General features: G+C 51.0%; 1 protein-coding gene across 1 annotated transcript in view; it reads right to left on the bottom strand.

Moving 5' to 3' along the window:
* The window catches only part of MX2 (MX dynamin like GTPase 2), a 37,655-nt gene that overhangs the window by 11,221 nt on the left and 7,835 nt on the right, over positions 1 to 18,599 (bottom strand). Inside the window, exons 2-7 of the mRNA XM_008538191.2 lie at positions 15,573 to 15,954; positions 14,832 to 15,024; positions 13,047 to 13,184; positions 9,242 to 9,396; positions 5,229 to 5,367; positions 2,132 to 2,330 (exon numbers count right to left, since the gene is read on the bottom strand). Coding sequence (XP_008536413.2) covers positions 2,132 to 2,330; positions 5,229 to 5,367; positions 9,242 to 9,396; positions 13,047 to 13,184; positions 14,832 to 15,024; positions 15,573 to 15,809 — 1,061 coding nt within the window. The 5' untranslated portion in view covers positions 15,810 to 15,954. The remainder of the gene's footprint in view (positions 1 to 2,131; positions 2,331 to 5,228; positions 5,368 to 9,241; positions 9,397 to 13,046; positions 13,185 to 14,831; positions 15,025 to 15,572; positions 15,955 to 18,599) is intronic.

The following is an 18,599-nucleotide window of genomic DNA, read 5'->3' as shown; positions in this document are numbered from 1 at the left end:
ATTATACTGAGTGAAATAAGCCAGTCACGGAGAGACAAATACTGCACGGTTCCACTGACATGAGCTGTCTAAAATAGTCAAACTCGTGCAGTCAGAGAATGGACTAGTGGTTGCCAGGTGTTGGGGGAGGAGAAGATGGAGAGTCGGTAACCAATGAGCATAAAGTTTCAGTTAAGCAAGATGAGTAAGTTCTAGAAATCTACTGAACAACATTATGCCCATAGTTGACAAGACTGTATTGTGCACTTAAAATTCTGTTAAGAGGGTAGACCTCATGTTAAGTGTTCTTACTGCAATAAAATTAAATTTAACAAACGTTTCCATGGTGTCTACTAAGTGCCAGGCGCCATTCTAAGGGCTCTCCAAATATTAACATATTTAATCACTGAACAGCCGATCTTCGAGAAAGGCAAAGGCCGGGAGTGGTTAAGTAGCTTGCCCAGGGCTACACACCTGACAGTATGACTGCAGAGTGTTTGCTGTTGATGCTAATTCAGGAAGGACCCCGTAGGATCATTTTTCCAATGCTGCTCTGAGTGGCTCTCCCGCAAGGGCTGGGTCCCAGTGTGTGGGCACTCGAGGATTTAAATGCCTACCTTCAAGGACAGGCAGTTCAACATGCTTTCTCCTCCAAGACTTAACTTTCCCACAGACCTTGGGCAGTGGTTTTCAATGTGTGGTCCCTGGACCAGCAACAGCAGCCTCAACTGGGAACTTGTTAGAAACACAAATCCTTGCCACCTCCTCGCCCGACCTGACCGCAGAAACTCTAAGACAGCGCACAGCTGGCTGGATTTCAACAAATTCTCCAGGAGATTCTGCTGCTCATTCGGGCTTGAGAACCATGGGTTTGACTATTATAGACTCTTTTCTCTTCTCAGCAGGCAGAGTTTCCCTCTCCTGTGACCCCCAATGCTATTGAAAACATGCGCTTCTTTCATTCAGGGCAGGAGCAGAGAGGAAGAACGAAGGAATTGGGGTGGTATTTATGGAGCGCTGGCTATTGGTGCACCAGAACCCTTGTGTGTGTCAGATTATCAAACCCTAAACACAGTTCTGGGAAGTAGTAGTAGCAGATGAGAAAGCAAAAGCTCAGAGAGGCTGAGCCATTTCCCAGGGGCACGCAGCAAGTAGCAATTCATGACTTTCCCTCTGTATCTCTCCTTAAAGCAGGGGTGCCCTCTGCATCTTATCACCCTGCTCCCACGTGGTTCAAGGATAGCAAGCTCCTGAATAAAATGAAAGTGAAAAGTGCCCAATTCAATGAGAGACATCCCAATGTCCTGCAAGCTGTGGTCTCTACAGGATGGTTTATAGGAAATAAAACCAGTTCGTTTGCAGGCTCTCAAGAGGTGGAGAGTTCCATTAAGCAGGTTTAATGTGTACCATTTATGATGGTTCATACAGGTTTCTGGAGGTTAACCGTAGCTTAACATAGGTTGACATAGGTTTCTGGACTGGTGTTTCTCGGCCTGTTTCCATTCACTATTTCTTTGATCTCATTACTCTTATCTATAAAAATGGGAAGGACCTCACTTGCCATACGTATCTCTTAAGATTTTGTGGGACTAAAGGGCCAGCCCCATGGCCGAGTGGTTAAGTTTGCGTGCTCTGTTTCGGCAGCCTGGGGTTTACTGGTTTGGATCCTGGGTGTGGACCTACATACTGCTCATCAAGCCATGCTGAGGCAGCGTCCCACATAGCACAACCAGAAGGACCTGCAACTAGAATATACAACCATGCACTGGGGCTTTTGGGAGAAAAATTTTTTTTTAAAAAAAGAGGAAGATTGGCAACAGATGTTAGTTCAGGGCCAATCTTCCTCATCAAAAAGCATCAAAAAAAATTTTGTGGGACTCAAATGAGAAAGCAAGTGAAAGCCTTTTGGGAACCACAGTGCCCTATCCTCTAAGAAATGCCATATTACCATTGTTAATCAGCACCATCAGAGTCCAAGAAAAAATGATTTGTCTCAGGAAACCAATAAATTTAACACTCAAATAAAGACAAGGCTAGGTTGTGCTACCTTGTGTAATTTTTATATATAATTTGGCAACCATCTCGGCTGACTCTGGCAGGCGAGGCTGGCTTCCGCGGAGTCCAATTCCAGGGCTGTCCTAAAGAATCTCACCTGAAATACGGGTGTGTTTGAAAGAACGCCATTTCTCTCTTGGTGGCCTCCGCCAAGCTCAGCTTGTTGGTGATGTCCTGCTGGCCCCTGCACTTCACGATCATGTAACCCTTTTTCAGATGGTAGGTGAGGTTCTGCACCACATTCACCACAACTTTTTCCGTGCCCTTGTCCACGAGGTCTGGTTTGGTCAGGATCCCTGTGAGACGGTTAAAGAACCACAAGGGAAAGCTCAGTTCTCTCCTCACGTATGTTTGAATGCTGCCGGGCTATGGGATCCCTCTTTGGCCGGGACCAACAAAGTCTTCTTTAGCCTTAATTGCCCAGCGCCTGACAGCCCATTCATTCATTCCATCGTCACCCGTCTTATCTGCATGTTTATTTGCTCACTCACTGGCTCAACTCATTAATTCCCTTGTATAATTTACTTGATCAACGTTTCTTGGGCACCTGCTGGGTTATGCCCTCGTTCACCTAGGGCAGGTGAACTGACCAGCTCCAGCAGCTCCATCACCACGTTCCCAAGACCACCTCATTCCCCACTGTCAGGAGGGCCAGTGCCATCTCTCTAGCTTCTCCCATCACAGACCCACTCTGCCGCTTTCCTTGGGCGCCTCCTTTGATATTCCCCTCCCTGCCTTCCCCTCTCTCTTCTGTCCCTAACCTTCCCACTCACATTGGATTGAAAGCTTCGAATCCCGAGCATTTACTTTTGCTCGTGTTCTTTGAGTGTCAAATAGCCACTGCATTCTTTGCTTGATTATGTTAGAAACCTGAATGTCACCTTTTACTATTTTTGTCCTTATTTTTAACTTGCGGTTATGTCTGACCATCTGGTCTACCACTTCCTGAAATCTTCCGGGCACCTCAGCAGTTGAATTTCTCTCTCTCTGTTGTAAACTCCCTGTTACCAGAAGCTGTCATTTAAGAGAGATCTTTACACTCACTAAAAGGTTTGTGTGAGCACAGACCGTCCTGTTACTAACAGAGCCAAGAAGTCTCTGAATCTACTCTTGCACCTTCCGTTGGTAAAGGAGAGGACCTTCCAATGGGAGGGGAGACCGCAGCCAGGAAGGCCATTCCCTGGATCCAGCCATCATTCATTGTACTTTATTCGGAGAAGAGGCAGTCAGATAATACAAATTGAAGCTTGCAATTAGAATTCACCCTAGCTGGGGAGAGAGGTCCTTTTCTTACTGTGCCTCAGTTTGAAACAGGACTCAAGTCAGAAAATCCACATGCTTCCATCTACGGCATCCGCTCATAAGCATCACTGAATGCCCCAACTATTGGGCCACAGAGAAAGGCAGTGTCAGCAATTTTTAGATGCTTTCAGTTTTTTCTCTTTTTAAATTAATTCATTTCTGATTATATTACACTTACGTATTGAATTAACAAATGCTTATTAATCACACCACTTTAGGTGTTAATGAGGTGGTAGTAAATGAGATGGCAGAATCCCTGGTCTCATGAATGTCGCCCCATTTTCTAGAGGGAAAAAGTCAGATAAATTAATCTAGTAATATACAAGAAATAAAGGAAAGTATCTGATATCAAAGTGCTATGAAGAGAATTAAAATAAAGTGAGGTGCTGCCAAATGACTGCAGGCAGGAGCGGATGGTACAGTTTTAGGTTGGGTGGACAAAGAGGGCCTCTGGGAAGGCAACAGGTGGTCTGAGATCTGAATGAGAGGAAGGAACCAGCCCAGTGAAGATGGACAAAGAGCTTTCCAGACCCTTGGGTGAGAGGGAGCTGAGATGACTGAGCCAGACTGGAAAAGCGCTAATATTTAGTGAGAATTGTTGATTATCTGAGTTTGTGGATAATTAGAGGACTAGAAAACTGACTATTAATAAGAAGAGTTACTAAATTTATGCAAAGACATTAATATCCCAATAGATCTATCTGCTGGACAGATGATATTATCTACTTTGGCCACCAATAAGGCATCTCTAATGACTTATGATCACAAGAAGAGAAAGAATTTGGACTTACAATGAATGAATGGTGACCCAAAGCCTGAGTTTTCTCTCTGGTTCAGTGTGTTGGAGATGCCTGTGGAACTCAACAGCTAAGAGGGCACAAGGGTAGTTGGCATACAGTAAAACATTATGTTTGAGGTGTATTCCCTTAATATTTATTTCTATCTTTACTGGAAAACCAGGCATTTGTTTGGGAAGAAACAAAAAAAGGTAATTATATCCTGAGCATCCATTTTGTCAGGGGAAATGACCTGCAAATTTTCAGGAAGGTAAACTCTATGGGCAGGTGGACTAATTGATGAAGAAGTGATATTGAAGAAAAATATTAAAAATTTAAAAATGGCAGCTATCATTTTCCGAGAAGATACTGTGTGCACACACGGACCTACCATCACATACAATCGTCCTTCACGTAATCCTCCCAGCAGCCCTAGCGAATAGGTATGACTGTTGGTACCACTTTGCAGATGAGGGAATCGAGGCTAGGAGAGGTTAAATACACTGCCCAAGGACATGTAGCCAGTAAGCAGTAGACTGTGGCTTCAAATCCAGAGACTGTGCTGTTAAACCAAGTCCCCTACAGTGCCTTCCAAGGTGACATTTTTTAAAGACGGTTAGGAGAACCTGGTTCCCCACGAAGGGTTCTGCCTGCGTGTGAATTCTGCGGACATTCACGCTCCGATGCAAGCGTGGCGGTGTGTTCATGAGGCCTGATGAAGGTCTTCTCCATGCACCACGGGGTCCCAAGAGCTTCAACTGTGGATGGCAGAGCTGATGGGCCCCTGAGTCCTCTCTAGACCATTGTGGGAAAGCAAACAAGGCAGTTCTCGTCCCCCATCCAGAATGGCTCGTGAGTGCAAATGAGGGATGAGAGGAAGGAGGCTGCAGAACCCCCAAATTCTGGCCACGTATCTAACCCTGACTGTGAGTGAAGATGACTTATTTGCGGTGCGTGAATGAGCCCTGGGCCCACGGGGCTTCTGCTGTGAACAGCACTTGGATCCAATGCAGGATCTGGGTCTCTCTAACAGTGCTACGTTCCAGGATCTTCTAAATGTAAGAGGAGTCTCCCCCATCCTTCCCATCTTCTGGAAGCTTGGTTCTGTCCTCTTACCTATGGTCCTGTCTCCCTCGGGGTCCACCTCCTGAGCCATGCTCAGCGCCTCCGTGGTGGCGATGTCCACGTTACAGGGGACCACCACCAGGTTGATCGTCTCTTGCCTCTGGATGTACTTCCTGATGAGCTTCTTGATCTGATGCCAAAGAACCACACAGGAGAATCATACATCTCTGCTCATCCAACAATGCGACCCCACAGGTGTGATTGTGAAAAACCAATGTGTTCCCAGAGCGTGAGCCTGTTTCCACACCTCCGGGCTTTGCTTGGCCTGTCCCTTCCTCTGGAATGCCCACCCAGCTGCCCTTACTGAGTTCTCTGTGGATTTCCCACCTATCATACAAATCCCATCACCGGTATTTCTTCTTTCCTGAAGACTCTCTGATTCCTGTAGCCCGATGGGACCTCTCCTCCCTCTCTAGATCTTTCCTGCTATGCTTCTAACTGACACCTTCTATGAGAGTGATTTGCATTTGTGTTGTATCAGCCCGAGAAGCCCAGAAGTGCCTTTGTGGTGATCCGTGACACTGGTCCCAATATCCCCATGAGGAGTCCAGCACAACACCCCAAGTGGCAGGTGCTCAGTGCCTGCTCACGACAGAACTATCTGATACCAATACTATCTCTATGCATGTTTATTCCTCATATTAATGACTTTATCTGCAATTTAGTCTTGGAAGGGGTCTAGCTCATTCAAATTAGAGAAATCCAATAAAATTTCTGAGAATTTGTAGGCGAAAGAGAGATGTGGGCAACATGAGCCTTAAAATGCCAAGTTTCAGTATTATGTTTTCTCATGGACAATACAAACAAACATGGAAAGGCAGACACCTTGGGACATATTTCCTTATATTTTGGCACAATTCACACATACCTTTGCTCATCTGATATCCCATCTAATTATTTTAAGTTGCACACAGAAGATAATACTGCATTACCGCAAGATAGAAAATTTGTATCATGTAAGTACAAACTAGCACCATATAAACAATTAGACACTGGCGTGAAATAAAAATGACATATATAAGCAGGACAAATTAGGTCTCAGCCATGGGAAAATTTAACTGAGTAAAGTTATAATGAACCTCTATAAGCGAGTATTAATGTTAATTGTCCTCAAACTAAAAGTTATCTTCTTGGTGCTCTTTCCCTCTGCTACACCCACGTGACCATCCTGCTGATGTCTGCAAGTGGCAGACCATATAACCCAGGGTTCTCCACCTCAGCACTATTGACAAATTCGGGTGGATAACTCTTGGTTGTGGGGGCCATCCTGTGCACTGTAGAATATTTAGCTGCATCTCTGGTCTCTACCCACTGGACGCGGGTAGCAATCCCCCGTTCCCAAGCTGTGACAACTAAAAATGTCTCAGACGTTGCCAATGTCCCCTGGGGGTAAAATAGACTCAGACTGGGAACTGCTGTGGATCTTGGGGACTGATAGCTGCTCCCCAGAATGTCTGCCTGGAGAGCAAAGTCTCACAAAGAACACCTTCTCGTCATGCAGCAAACAGTTGCTACTGGGAACCCACCAGGCACTAGGCTCATTCTAGGGTCTAGAGAGTCAGCAATGAAGATACAGGCAACGTCCTGCAGGAGTTTACAGCCCAGGAGGGAATATAAGCAGTAAACACTCATTACGGAGGACAGATGGAATCGGAAGGGCCAGGCACAGGGTATTGGACATCAGGGAAGGCACCACTGAGAGGGTGGCACTTGAGCAGAACCCTGAAGGAAATAAGAGAATGTGCCATGTGGAAATCTGGGTGGGGAGAACATTTCAGGAAGAAGGAAGAGTAGATGCAAAGATGGAGGGACCAGGGTGCGCTGGAGAGTTCCAAGACCACCAAGGACTCAGGTTTGGCTGGAGAGGGGCCAGAGATGGGGGCGCAGTGATAGGAGAAATGGCCAATGAACTAGTGGGGCCAGGTCCCATTGGACCTTGGGAGGTTTTATGCTGATTGACATGGGAGCCATTGGAGAACTTCAAGGAAGGACAGCAACCAACCTGTTCTTTGAAACGCGAGAGTTGTGTTGGGAACGCACTTGGGATGGGGGTGCTGCCTGAAGGGCAGAAGCAGGAAAAGCAAGTAGGAGGCCAGTGCAGACATGTTAACTCAGTAAGAGATGGTGGTGGTTTGGGCTAACATGTTGGTGATGGACGGGGGAAACGTGGTTGGACTCCGGATGTCTTTGAACGTAGAGTCAGTCGGGTCTACAGCCGGACTGGATGTGTTGTGTGAGAGAAGGAGAGGCGGCAAGGCTGACCGGGGCGACGGTGACCTGAGCCACTGCGAGGATGGAGGTGCCATTTCCCGTGATGGAGAAGACTGTGGGAGGGTGGGAGTGGGTGGGAAGATCAGGTGCTGGTTTAGGACCTGTTGAGTTTACCATGCCTATTAGACATCCAGAGGGAAATGGCCAGTGAGCAGCTGGAGATGGGAGCCTGGAGTTCAGGGGAGAGGTTTGGGCTGGAAATAGAGATTTACGAGTGGTATTTAAAGCGCCGAGACTAGATGAGCTACCAAGGGAGGGTTTTGATATAAAGAAGAGATCTTTGAGGTACTATACCATTTGCAGGTCAGGAAAATGGGAAAGAATTGACAGAGAAAAAGTGGTCAAGGGAGGAAGGGAGGGGGAGAACCAGAGTGAATTTGCCCTGAAGCCAGTGAAGATGTTTTTCGAGGAGGGGGTGATAACTTGCATTCGGAAATAAAAATATTTAATGAGCTGAAAGCGAATGAGAAGTAAAGACTGAGGAAAAGCAAAGCGCTTAAGCATCCCGGAACACGAAGGAAAGCCTTAGAATCATGGTGCGCACATTTTTCAAGTACTTTAGGCACCTGTGATATTTTGCCATCTCAACCAATTTGTTTTGGATGAAATTGTTTGAGATCAAAGTGTTTTGTTGGAATCATCTGGACGCCATTAGAGGACGGATGGAGTGGCAGGAGGAAGCTGCTTGCTCTGACCCCATCTGTGCATCTTTCTCACATCCCTGCCAATTCGATGGATGGATCAGGACCCTCCTAGGAGGGTAAGAAGTATGGATGTAGTGGCTGAACTCAGTAAGGGAAATGAGCTAATTACACCACCCCTAGAGAGACAGAGAATGGCGCTCTGGATGTTGAGGAAGAAAGCGTAATTTAACTGCCCAAGACAGTGGAGCCAGCAGACACCCCACCCAGGGGGCTCCTGGCACTGCCATACCCCAAGTTTGGCTACGGTTGAGCTCCCCACACTGGCAGTGTCCCCTATAAAAGGGAAGAGGGCAGGCAAGTGACTTCAGTCATAGGACAGGAGGGTCTTGTCTTTTCCTCCTCCATCCTAGCCCTCCACTCCTTGGACTGCGCCCCTGCTCCTGAGCCCATCCTTGTCTCCTTGGCTTCCATGTGAGCTGGCTTGGCAAAGCTTGACAAGGCTGGTCTTGGGATGGCCCAGGCCAGAGATCATGTGCCATTCAGGCATCTCAGTGAGGAGCGTGTTCTCAGGTAACCTGAAGTGGGAAGGTCAAAGGAGCAACAGGCTCAGTGGCTGTTGGTGAGTGTTGGGTCGTTGCTGTCCTGCAGCTGTCATCCCTCTTCATGGTGCTGGCCTTCTTGCCCCGGACCAGAGATCACAGTCTGTGCTCTGATTGACTTACACAGTGTGAATTTTTTTAAAAAAAAATTATTGCTGAAATTGGCAGATTTGATGTAAAAATCCAAATTCCTGGCTTCTTTTGAATATCACAACAGCTAGTGACAGTGGACCCACATTCTCGTGTGGCAATGTCAGGCAGGGCGTGAGTTGTTCCATGTACCTCCTGTCCCACAGAATCAGTTTCTCTTGTTTCCATGACCTGCCAGGCCCCTCTCAGAACCTGAGTAGGAGACCCCTGCCCTGGACAGTCCTGCCGGTCTCCTCCCCAACCACTCAAAGTGAGGGCTGGGGAGAGGCACCTGAGCCCTTGGGCTGCTGGCAGAGACCTCCCCAACGTCGGCCCATTCCCAAGTTCCAGACAGGCTCACCTGACGTCCGATGTCCTGGGGCTGATTTCCCACGGCCACCCTGGCGATGCCGGGAAGGTCGATGAGGGTCAGATCCGGAACCTCAGGGGAAGTGATCTCCAGACTAATGAGCTCGTGGCTGATGCCAACTCCATTCCCAGCTACAAAGTTCTGGGCTACAACCACCAAGAGAGGAGAAACTCAGAATCCAAATTACAGCCCATGTGAGAAAAAGCACTTGTTCTTAAAGGTGACCGCTTGTTTTCAGAGTATAGGCTCTTCGGAGAGTCCCTGGTGCTTAAGAAACATTTCACAGAAGTGTGCAGAGTGATCTCTGAGGCCACTACTGTGGCTGTGTAATACATACATAGCATGTACGTAAACCCTCAGAAAGTCTGTAGGAAAATATACTGACGTGTTCTCAGTGGGATGGCGGATGCACCCTGTTCTCTTTCTTTACGCTTTTCAATATTTTCCAGTGGGAATTGTGGTAGTTTTAAAATATATCCACCAATTCTTCAATATTCCTCCCTTCAAAAGGTGGAACCTTGGGCGTGGGCTGGATGCAGGGACTTGTTCTTAACAGCAGCTCTGAGGAGTGGCCTGAGATTCTGCAATTCCAACAAACCCCCAGGTGATGTCGCTCCTGCAGACCAGGAACCACGCTGGGAAGCCAGGACCTAGGGCCCCTGTTAACATCTTGAAATGAGTTGAAGCCCAGGAGTGTCTAGGTGAGGGGAAGGTGCCAACGGCAAAAATCAGATATGTAGGACACCCATGCCAAGGACAAGATGAGGACGGGGACATGTCTCCAGGGAAGCCTGGAGACATGAGGATGACGCTCCCTAAGCCCACCCCAGTTACTTGCTTTGTGTCAACACCTCCCCCCTTCCTTCCCTTCTCAGAATTTGCCTTTGGATGTTGCATGGAACAGAAAGTGAATCCTGGAACATCAGGGCCAGAAGACCCTTCTTTCTCCAGCAGCCTTGCCTGGGGGTCATCAAGCCTACACTTGGACACAATAAACTCACTGGACAGAACAACTTATTTGTGACCAATTCTGTGGCACAATGGCTTTGGGACGGGGAGAGGATCCATTCTGATAGACTCCAAGGCCTTAGGTAAAGGGCCCCTGGGAAGGTCGCATGGTTGTGACCTACAGGAGTGCACTTGATATTGGCCGTCATGTCAGTTCTCCTACATTAAACCCAGCATATATGGGGTTAAAACCAAAGTACTCATTCCCTGCTTACTTCCTGGCTTCCTGGCTCCAGCATCCACTATCCTCCATGGAGACAGACAGCAAAGGTCACCCACCTGCAAATTCCCTTATCATCCTCCTCTGTAAGCAGCCTTACAAGGCCAAATGCAGGCTGGTGGGAAAGCTCCGACCAGCAAGGCCACTGATGCCCCCCTACCACCCTACAAGCAGCCACGTTCCTTGCAACCTTTAAAAAACCCCTTGCCTCCGATCTTTTGGGGAGACGAGAAGAGATGAGACAAATTTGACGGCTCATTCTCGTCTCCTGGCTGATGTCTCCCAAAATAAAAACCTTTTCCTTGCCATAAGCCTGGCATTCCAATTTTTATTTGGCCCCTCTTGTGCGGTGGGTAGAGAACCCATGTCTGTAGCTGGTAACACACTGACATTGTAAGTTACGAAGTGCCTGCCCCAGGGGCACTGAGTGGGCTCCCCACAAGTGGATGGCTGGACCTGGGTCAGATGAGAAGAGAAATGCTGGTGTCATTCTGGGATGCCAGCAATGAAATCTGTGGGCAGTTATGCATTCCACTTACATTTGGGGACAACTCTGAATCGGAAAACAGGGAGGCAGCTTAAGCAACACTTCCAGTTAATTGCCTAATCCTTTAGCGCTAGAACAGGGGCATGTTGAAAACCAGGGTTACTCCTTCTAAGCTTTCCTGTTTTAATTATCGTTTCATAATCACTATTTAAGACAAGATTTTTGTAGGTTTTTGTTGAAGCGTAACATATGTACAGAAAAGTACCCACTGTCCTAAGTGTGTGGCTTGGTGAGTTTCACAGGCTGCACACACAGGTGTAACCAACACCGGGATCAAGAAACAGAACACAGCCAGCCCCTAGAGGCCCAGATGCTCCCTACGGTCACTAGCCCTCATCAAGAGTGACCACAATCCTGACCGCCAATAGCATCCATTCCTTTTGTCATCTTTATACTTTAGACTTGGTCGAGCCAAATGAATTTGCTGCTGCGCGACCACTTTTGACCCATAAGAACAGCAATTTCATGTCGTCCTACCTAATTATAAGTGGAATTGTAAAACATGGACTCCCTTATGTCTAGCCCCTTTCACTCAACCTTACGTTTGTAAGAGTCACCCTTGTTGGTGCTTGTAGCTGAGGGCTGTTTGTCCTCATATCTGTGTCTTATTCCACCCTGTGGCCATGTGGCATTGCCTGATCCAGTCTACTGTGGACGGACATTGGGGTAGTTCCCAGGGTGTTGCTAGCACAAGAGTGCTGCAAGGAACATTCTAGAACCTGTCTTTTGGTGCACATTGTGGCTGGGTGCATACTCAGGAGTGGAGCATTGGAGCATCATAGGGTGTGCCCACCTCTAGCTTTAGTGGATATCGCCAGTTTTCCAAAGTGGTTGCACCAATTTACACTCCTACCAGCAGGGGACGGAAGTTCTGAGATGCTGTTCTAAAGACGCCTTAGCCACGGCCTGCTCATCATCCATCCTTACACAGAACATTTGCAACGCATGCACCCACGGTGTGCTGGAGCTCTGTTAGAGGCTCCGAGAGCACACAGCCCTCCTGGTCCTGCCCACAGAGAGTCAGGACAGACATCAATGAATGCTGCAGGGTGTGCTCGGCACCACGGCAGCCCCGGGACAGCCGTGGTGGGCACAGCTGGGGTGCAGAGTTTTTGTACGTTGAAGCTAAAACTTGCCAACTGGGGGCCTCGAGCAGCTTCTGTATTCAGGGGTGAATGCCAGACTGGGGGCAGGACTCCTGCATTCTGGAAGGGATCCCCTCAGTGAGCTAACTGAGGCCTGGAGACACTGGGTTCTTGGGGCGCTGAGCCCGGGAAGTCACGGAAAGGCCTCCCCTTCAGATGCGGAGTTTGCTATTTAATGATGTGCAAAGCCTGGCTCCCTGGAACTGAGGTTGTCGCTGCAGAGACTCCTCTTAGGGTCAGGGCTATCTTTTGCCTGCCTGGCTGAGACCAGCAGGGGAGCAGGAAAGGGGAGAACCTGCACAGGGAGGGCTGGGCAGGCTCAGGGATTTGGGCGTGCAGGGCTGTAGAGGGGGTGACCTCCAGGAGCTCCTCTGAGGGGCTACGGAAGTGGACTCCAGGAGCAATTCGGCCTCTTTATCCTTCTATCCTTACCTGATGCTAATCTCATGCATTGGTAAACTTTCTTCAAAGGCTGAGTGTTGGCTGTGCTTCCAAGAATGATGGGTGGGTGGGGTCGGTGTTTGGGGGATGCTGCATGGGAACGGGGCCACAAGGCGGCCAGCCATCATTGTGTCTCAGGACAGTGGTAACCAGCAGATCTGGGCTGTGGGCTAAGGTTGGGGGGTCCTGCGGGGGACACTTCCTGAGGAGGGACAGGTAAACTGAGACCCGAAGTCAGAGTAGGAATTAGGTAGGTGAAAGGAGGGGGCAGTGTGGGTGGCAGGGGGGCCAGCATGTGGCAAAGCCTGGCAGAAAGAGAGTGTGCTCCCTGGGGGAGCTGAAGAATCCCCACTGATGAGGAGGAGGAGCAGCCGGAGCCGGGATGGTGAGGGAGCAGCCACGGAGAGGCGCCTGCGGAGCCCGCGTGGGTCCTACCTTCGCAGATCTCCTTCTCCACCTGGGAGGGCTCCTGCAGCTGGACCTCCACGTTCCGGTAACTGATCCTGCCCCTCCACGTGCACTCCTGCAGCTGCTTCTTCAGTTTCAGCACCAGCGGACACCTGGTTACGATTCCTGAGAGAAATTCCCAAACACCCTAAGTTTGCTTTAAAAAGAAGATTCACAGGTGTCCTTCACTCTTACCCGCCAAGGAGCTGCCCTAGGGTCCCCAGAGGCCTCGTCTGAAATTTCTGACCCTCTAGGGCCCGCTGGTACCTGAAGGGGGCCTGGGCTGGGCAGGTGCAAAGGAGCGTGGGCTCGGGGACTGCAAGCAGTTGCAGCTGGTGCCAGTGCCCCGCTCGGGGGTCATCGAGCACCTCCAGGCTGACCATGGCCACAGTCGCTGCCTCGCTGCCCGGTAAGGCATGCAAGCAGAAGTCGAGGCTCCCGCACACCTCAGAGCTGGGCCAACACCCTGGGCATGGGCGGGACTTGTCTTTGTCCAGGTGGCAGCCAGGGGACGGGAGCAGACAGAGATGTGGAGCAGTGAGGTCTGCCTAAGGGCCATGAGCCCCTCCCAAGGCTCCCTCCAAACTCGAGGGTGGAGGGTGCAGGGAGGAGGTGGCAGGAGCCTGGGGGAGATGCTGGACGTTCCAAAGGAGGGGGTCCACAGAAATCCTAAAGGTGTCTGCTGCCCAGCAGGAAGGTAGGAAGCTCCCGGTGCAGCTGGAGCTAAGAAGGCTAGAATAGCCCCGAGCTGTTGGGGCTGGGGCTCCTGCTGTGCAGGGCTGTGAAGGAGCGCTGCCTATGAGCCAGCAGTTATCTCCTGGTCCAGCCTGAGGACTTGCCCAGGGTCACATGCTTGCCCCTGGCCATCCCGCATCCAGACTCTCCGCTCTGTTGTGCCTCTCCCCAAAATCCCGAACCCAGAGCAGTGAGGAGGAGCGCCTGCCCCAGACTCTTACCCTCTCAGGCATCAGGCGCCCAGGCTGATGGGATCTTAGAGGACAGCCCGGAGCAAAGGATGGGGCTGCCTGTGGCCGGGAGGGAACACGGGCCGGGCGCCTAGTGTGGCGTCTCTTGTTGGGGGCCTTGGAGGATCTGGGCAGACCTCCAGCATCCCACACCCTCCTCTCTGCCCCAGAGGCAGCCCTGGCAGGACAGCGTCTGTGCCTCCTGACCCCTGGGCTCTGGTTGGGTTTGGCTGGTGGGCAGCGCTGGCAGGAGGTGGGAGCAAGAGAGGGAATCAGGACAGGGCCTCCCTCTACCCACTTTGGGGATACCACCTCTTTCCTTCTTTTCTTCCTCTATAATTATCTTATTAAGTCATACATGTACCACAGCATCTTGACTCTGCACACACAATTACAGGAAAAAGTGTCTTATCATGCCGTGATCCTGGCTAACAGCTTTTCAAAGCATTGAGAAAATTATTCGAAAAGACTACATATGTCACCTGAAACTTATAAATTTAACACGATCAAAGAAGAAATGCTTCTGCACTCTCACAGAGACCACTAGAAGAACCCACAAGGTCCCCAGATCTTGACTGATACAGGCCAAGCGGTGGCTACGGCCGTGTCAGAGGGGACCGCACAGCACATCCAGGGTGGCCAGCCCAGGAAGTGCCCTCTAGACCTTAGCCGTCAGGGCCTGGAGGAGCTGTCCTCCTGCGGGCCTTCCAGCAGTCTGTCTATGAAACCACTGGTACCTCAGGGATGCTCTGTGGCTCACAGGTGGCTGGCTACTCCCTGCAGGTAATGCTGGCCCATCCGTGCTTACCGCTGCCTCTGGGAAGGGCGACCCCGGAAAGAGCCTCCAGCACAGAGCTCTTGCCCGAGCTCTGGTCCCCGATGACGGCGATAGCGGGCAGGGCTATGTCCTGCTCCACACCCAGGGCCCGCAGGGAGTCGATGAGGTCGATGCACGGGCGCACCTTCTCCTCGTACTGGTTGTACAGGTTGTTCTCGAGCCCCTGGAGGAGGCAGAAGAGAATTCACAGCCTTGGCAACTGATAGGGCTCCCACCGCCGTGGGGAGGCAGAATCTGTGCATCTACTGATGTTGGTTGCATATGGGAGGGCTGGGAGGAGGATCTGGGTTGCAGGAGGACTCAGTTGTGCCTCGGGGAGGTCCCTGTGACCTGTTCCTATTGAGGCATAACTTCTGCTGACGTGGCAGATATCTGGGGCTGGTGGCGGGGAGATTCCTGGCTGAGCAGAGAGAAGGTACCAAGAGGTGGGAGCTCCCAGCTGGAAGGAGGGAGGAGCTGGGCACTGGGGCTGCTGAGCTGAGGTAGGAGGGAGGTGGGGGGGTTGGCGGTGGTGACAGCAGTAGGAGTAGCCCAAGGAAAATCTCCGGGGAAGGAGACTCCGGTACATGGAACAGAAGCCCCCAGACTCATGCTGAGGAAGGGCATTGCTATCCCAGAGACTATGTCCCTGGTGCTTGTTGGCATGCTCAGGAGAGCTGGGGGCCACCAGCTGTGCTGTTGGAGCGGGTGGGCTCATCCACAGCCACTCACCGGTCCTTCCTTTGGCTGGAGGCTGGAATGCACCTGTCCTGAACGTCGGCCCTCCTGACTTTCCTTTGTCCTCTGTTGGCCCGTTTCTTCTTCTGGCAGCGGAGTGTTCAATGCCAGAAAGTTGAAATCCTTGGGGATCTGCATCGAGAACTTCTCTCCCACCTGCCCGTTTGGGGGAATCATCATTTTTCCTGCTGCTCCACCAGGGGGCGGTGGCCGTTGCTGGGAGAAACTCATTTCTTTTTTTGGATGGTGCTGGGAAGACAATGAATTCTTCTTCTTGTGCCGCCCAAACCGGTGGGCCTTGGGTATTAGCTGTCGCCCAGCCAGAGCTGGTGGGCGAGTTCCTGTGCTTCAGGACCTCCAATCTTCTTCACAAGCCCTGCAAAGACACAAGGTGGGAGAGTGGCCCAAACGTCACCAGATGGTCCTCCCCTAGGCCGCACCTCTGCCAGCCTCGGCTCACCCAACCGCAGTACCACCCCTGCCTCCCCCACAGACACAGGCCCCCTGTGTGAGGAGGGGATGTTGGCGCAAAGGGGCGCAGAGAACAAGTGGGGTCTCTATGGGCCCCCAGGGCTTCGGGACAAGGGGCAGTGGATTCCACCTTTCCACAGGAGAGTGAATGTTCCTCTGTCACTTATGATGGACTCCATGTCACCTGTGGCTCAGGACGGGACAGGAAACCCTTAGGCGTGGAGAGAGGAGAAGCGGCATCTCTCAGGCCCTCTGGAAGCCAGTGCCCCCACCCCGTGCTGTCACCGTTCCTCACCCAGACCCGGTTGGGCTGCTGGGAGTCTAGGAGGAGTGGGTGTTTGGGTGTCTATGGCTCTATGGATCAAGCCAGCACTGTCAGAAATCTCTGGCGTGGGGAGTACTGGCCTCGCCCAGTGCTGCTCTCAGAGGCTCACTGTATCTTCACAGCAGCCCTGCGTGTCAGCTCCTTATCTGCATCTTCCAGGTCAGGAAGCTGAAGTGCCGGAAGTCCAGTTACCGGCCTCAGTCAGCACTCAGAGACCCAAGCCAGGCGACACTGGGCAGGAACCTCTGCCTACTCTGACTTACACGGCCCCTCCCCTCCAGGAACACAGTGGATGCAGGAGGTTGAACGGTTTCCCCTCCCCCCCACCCCGCCCCTCAAATTCATGTCCACCTGGAATTGTGAATGAGACCTTCTTCGGAAAAAGGGCATTTGCAGATGTCATTAAGGTGAGGATCTGGAGATGAGAGTGGGCCCTGAATGCATGAGAGACAGCAGAGGGAGATTTGAGGTGCTCAGACTCACAGGGGAGAGGGCCATGTGGGAACAGAGGCCAGGACTGGAAGGATGCTGCCCCGCGCTGAAGAGCACCAATGGCTGCTGGGAGCGTCTGGAGTGAGGAGAGAGGCCGGGAACCCGTTCTCCCTCAGAGGCTCCAGGAGGAACCAGTTCTGCTGGTGCCTTGATCTGGAACTTCTGGCCTCTGGAGTGGTGAGGGTGTAAGAGTCTGTTGTTTTAAGCCCCGCAGTTTGGGGAATTTGTCACGGCAGCCCCAGGAGACAGCGTGGGAAAGGACCGCAGTCTCAAGGCTGCCTCTTCCCCATCAGCTGGCCTTTGGGAAGTCCACTTTCGCTCATTGTCCAGCCGAAACCCCTCAGCCCAGCCCTTCCTGCTTTGCTCACAACGTCGTGCATGGGTGCCCTTCTCTACTGGGCCTGCTTTCTTCCTAACCACCCCCCTATCCCCGATCTCATGAGTCACTATCTTTTCTAAAAACCACTGTGAACTTTTTTCAGGACAAAATCTCTAAAAAATGTAGTCCCAACCTACCGTTCAGTGTTTCTAGCATCTCTCTACACATCTTGCCTTTCTTTACACTGGACACGCACATTCACAACTTTGTGTGTGCCATGGCCTACTCAAAAAAAAATGAGGTTTCATTCATTCCATCATTCAGTCATTCAACAAATATGTGTTGAGGATGTTACGGGCTGAATTGTGTCCACTCCAAATTCATATGTTGACGTCCTAACCACAGGACCTCAGAATGTGACCTTGTTTGGAGATATGACCTTTCTAGAGGGGATTAAGGTAAACGAGGTCATATGCGTGGGCCCTCATCCTACACGCCTGGGGTCCTTATGAGAAGAGATTAGAACACAGACACACACAGAGGGGCGACAGCGAGAAGACAGCCATCTGCGAGCCAAGGAGAGAGGCCTCAGAAGGCACCAACACTGCTGACCTTGATCTTGGACTTCTGTCCTCCAGGATGGTGAGAAAATAAACTTCCGTGGCCTAAGCCACCCAGCCTGGGGCACTTTGTTATGGCGGCCCTAGCAAACTAGTACAAGGACCTACTATGTGCCAGGCACTTTCTGCTGTGGGGGTAAGATGGTGACCAAGTCAGATAAAGTCCCTGCTCCTGGCACATAGATTTTAGCAGGGAGACCCCCAAACAAATAAGCCAACCCACAAAGAACTCTACAATAACATAACTCCAGGTGAGGCTGGAGCATCTGGAAGAAAGTCGGGCAGTGGGTTAGAGGTCACGGTTTGGGTGTTATTTTCCCTGAAGGACTGTCAGGGAAAGTCTGCTTGCGGGCACATCTGTGAACAGGAAGTGGAATGAGCAGACGGTCTAATCTCTGAGGACCCAGGAAGGAGCCTTCCTGGCAGAGGAACTGCAAGTGCAAAGGTCCTGAGGTCAGAATGAGCTCAGGGAACAGGAAGAAGGACCGTGTGACTGTGGGCAGGGAGTGAGGGGAAATGATCGGAGTTGTGGGTTCTTTGGTGGGAAGGCTGTGAGCTGGGGAGAGACGCGATGGACATCCATGCAGGTAAGGAGACCAGGTGCAATAAAGGACCTGGCCGGCCGTGGATAAGGGGCGAGGGCGGGAGGCCAGGTCACACACAGCCAGAGTCGTGCAGGTTTGGGACCAACAGCCACGCCCCAGGACTCAGCACTCCCTCGAGACCAGAGTTCTCCTCTGTGCCCGGCACTGTTCTGAACACTTGACACGCTAACACACTGAATTTGTCACCAC

The sequence above is a fragment of the Equus przewalskii genome, chromosome 27 (assembly GCF_037783145.1).
Source record: "Equus przewalskii isolate Varuska chromosome 27, EquPr2, whole genome shotgun sequence".
NCBI lineage: Eukaryota > Metazoa > Chordata > Mammalia > Perissodactyla > Equidae > Equus > Equus przewalskii.
Note: the sequence above shows the minus strand (reverse complement) of the source record. Positions and strands in the feature narration are given on the sequence as shown.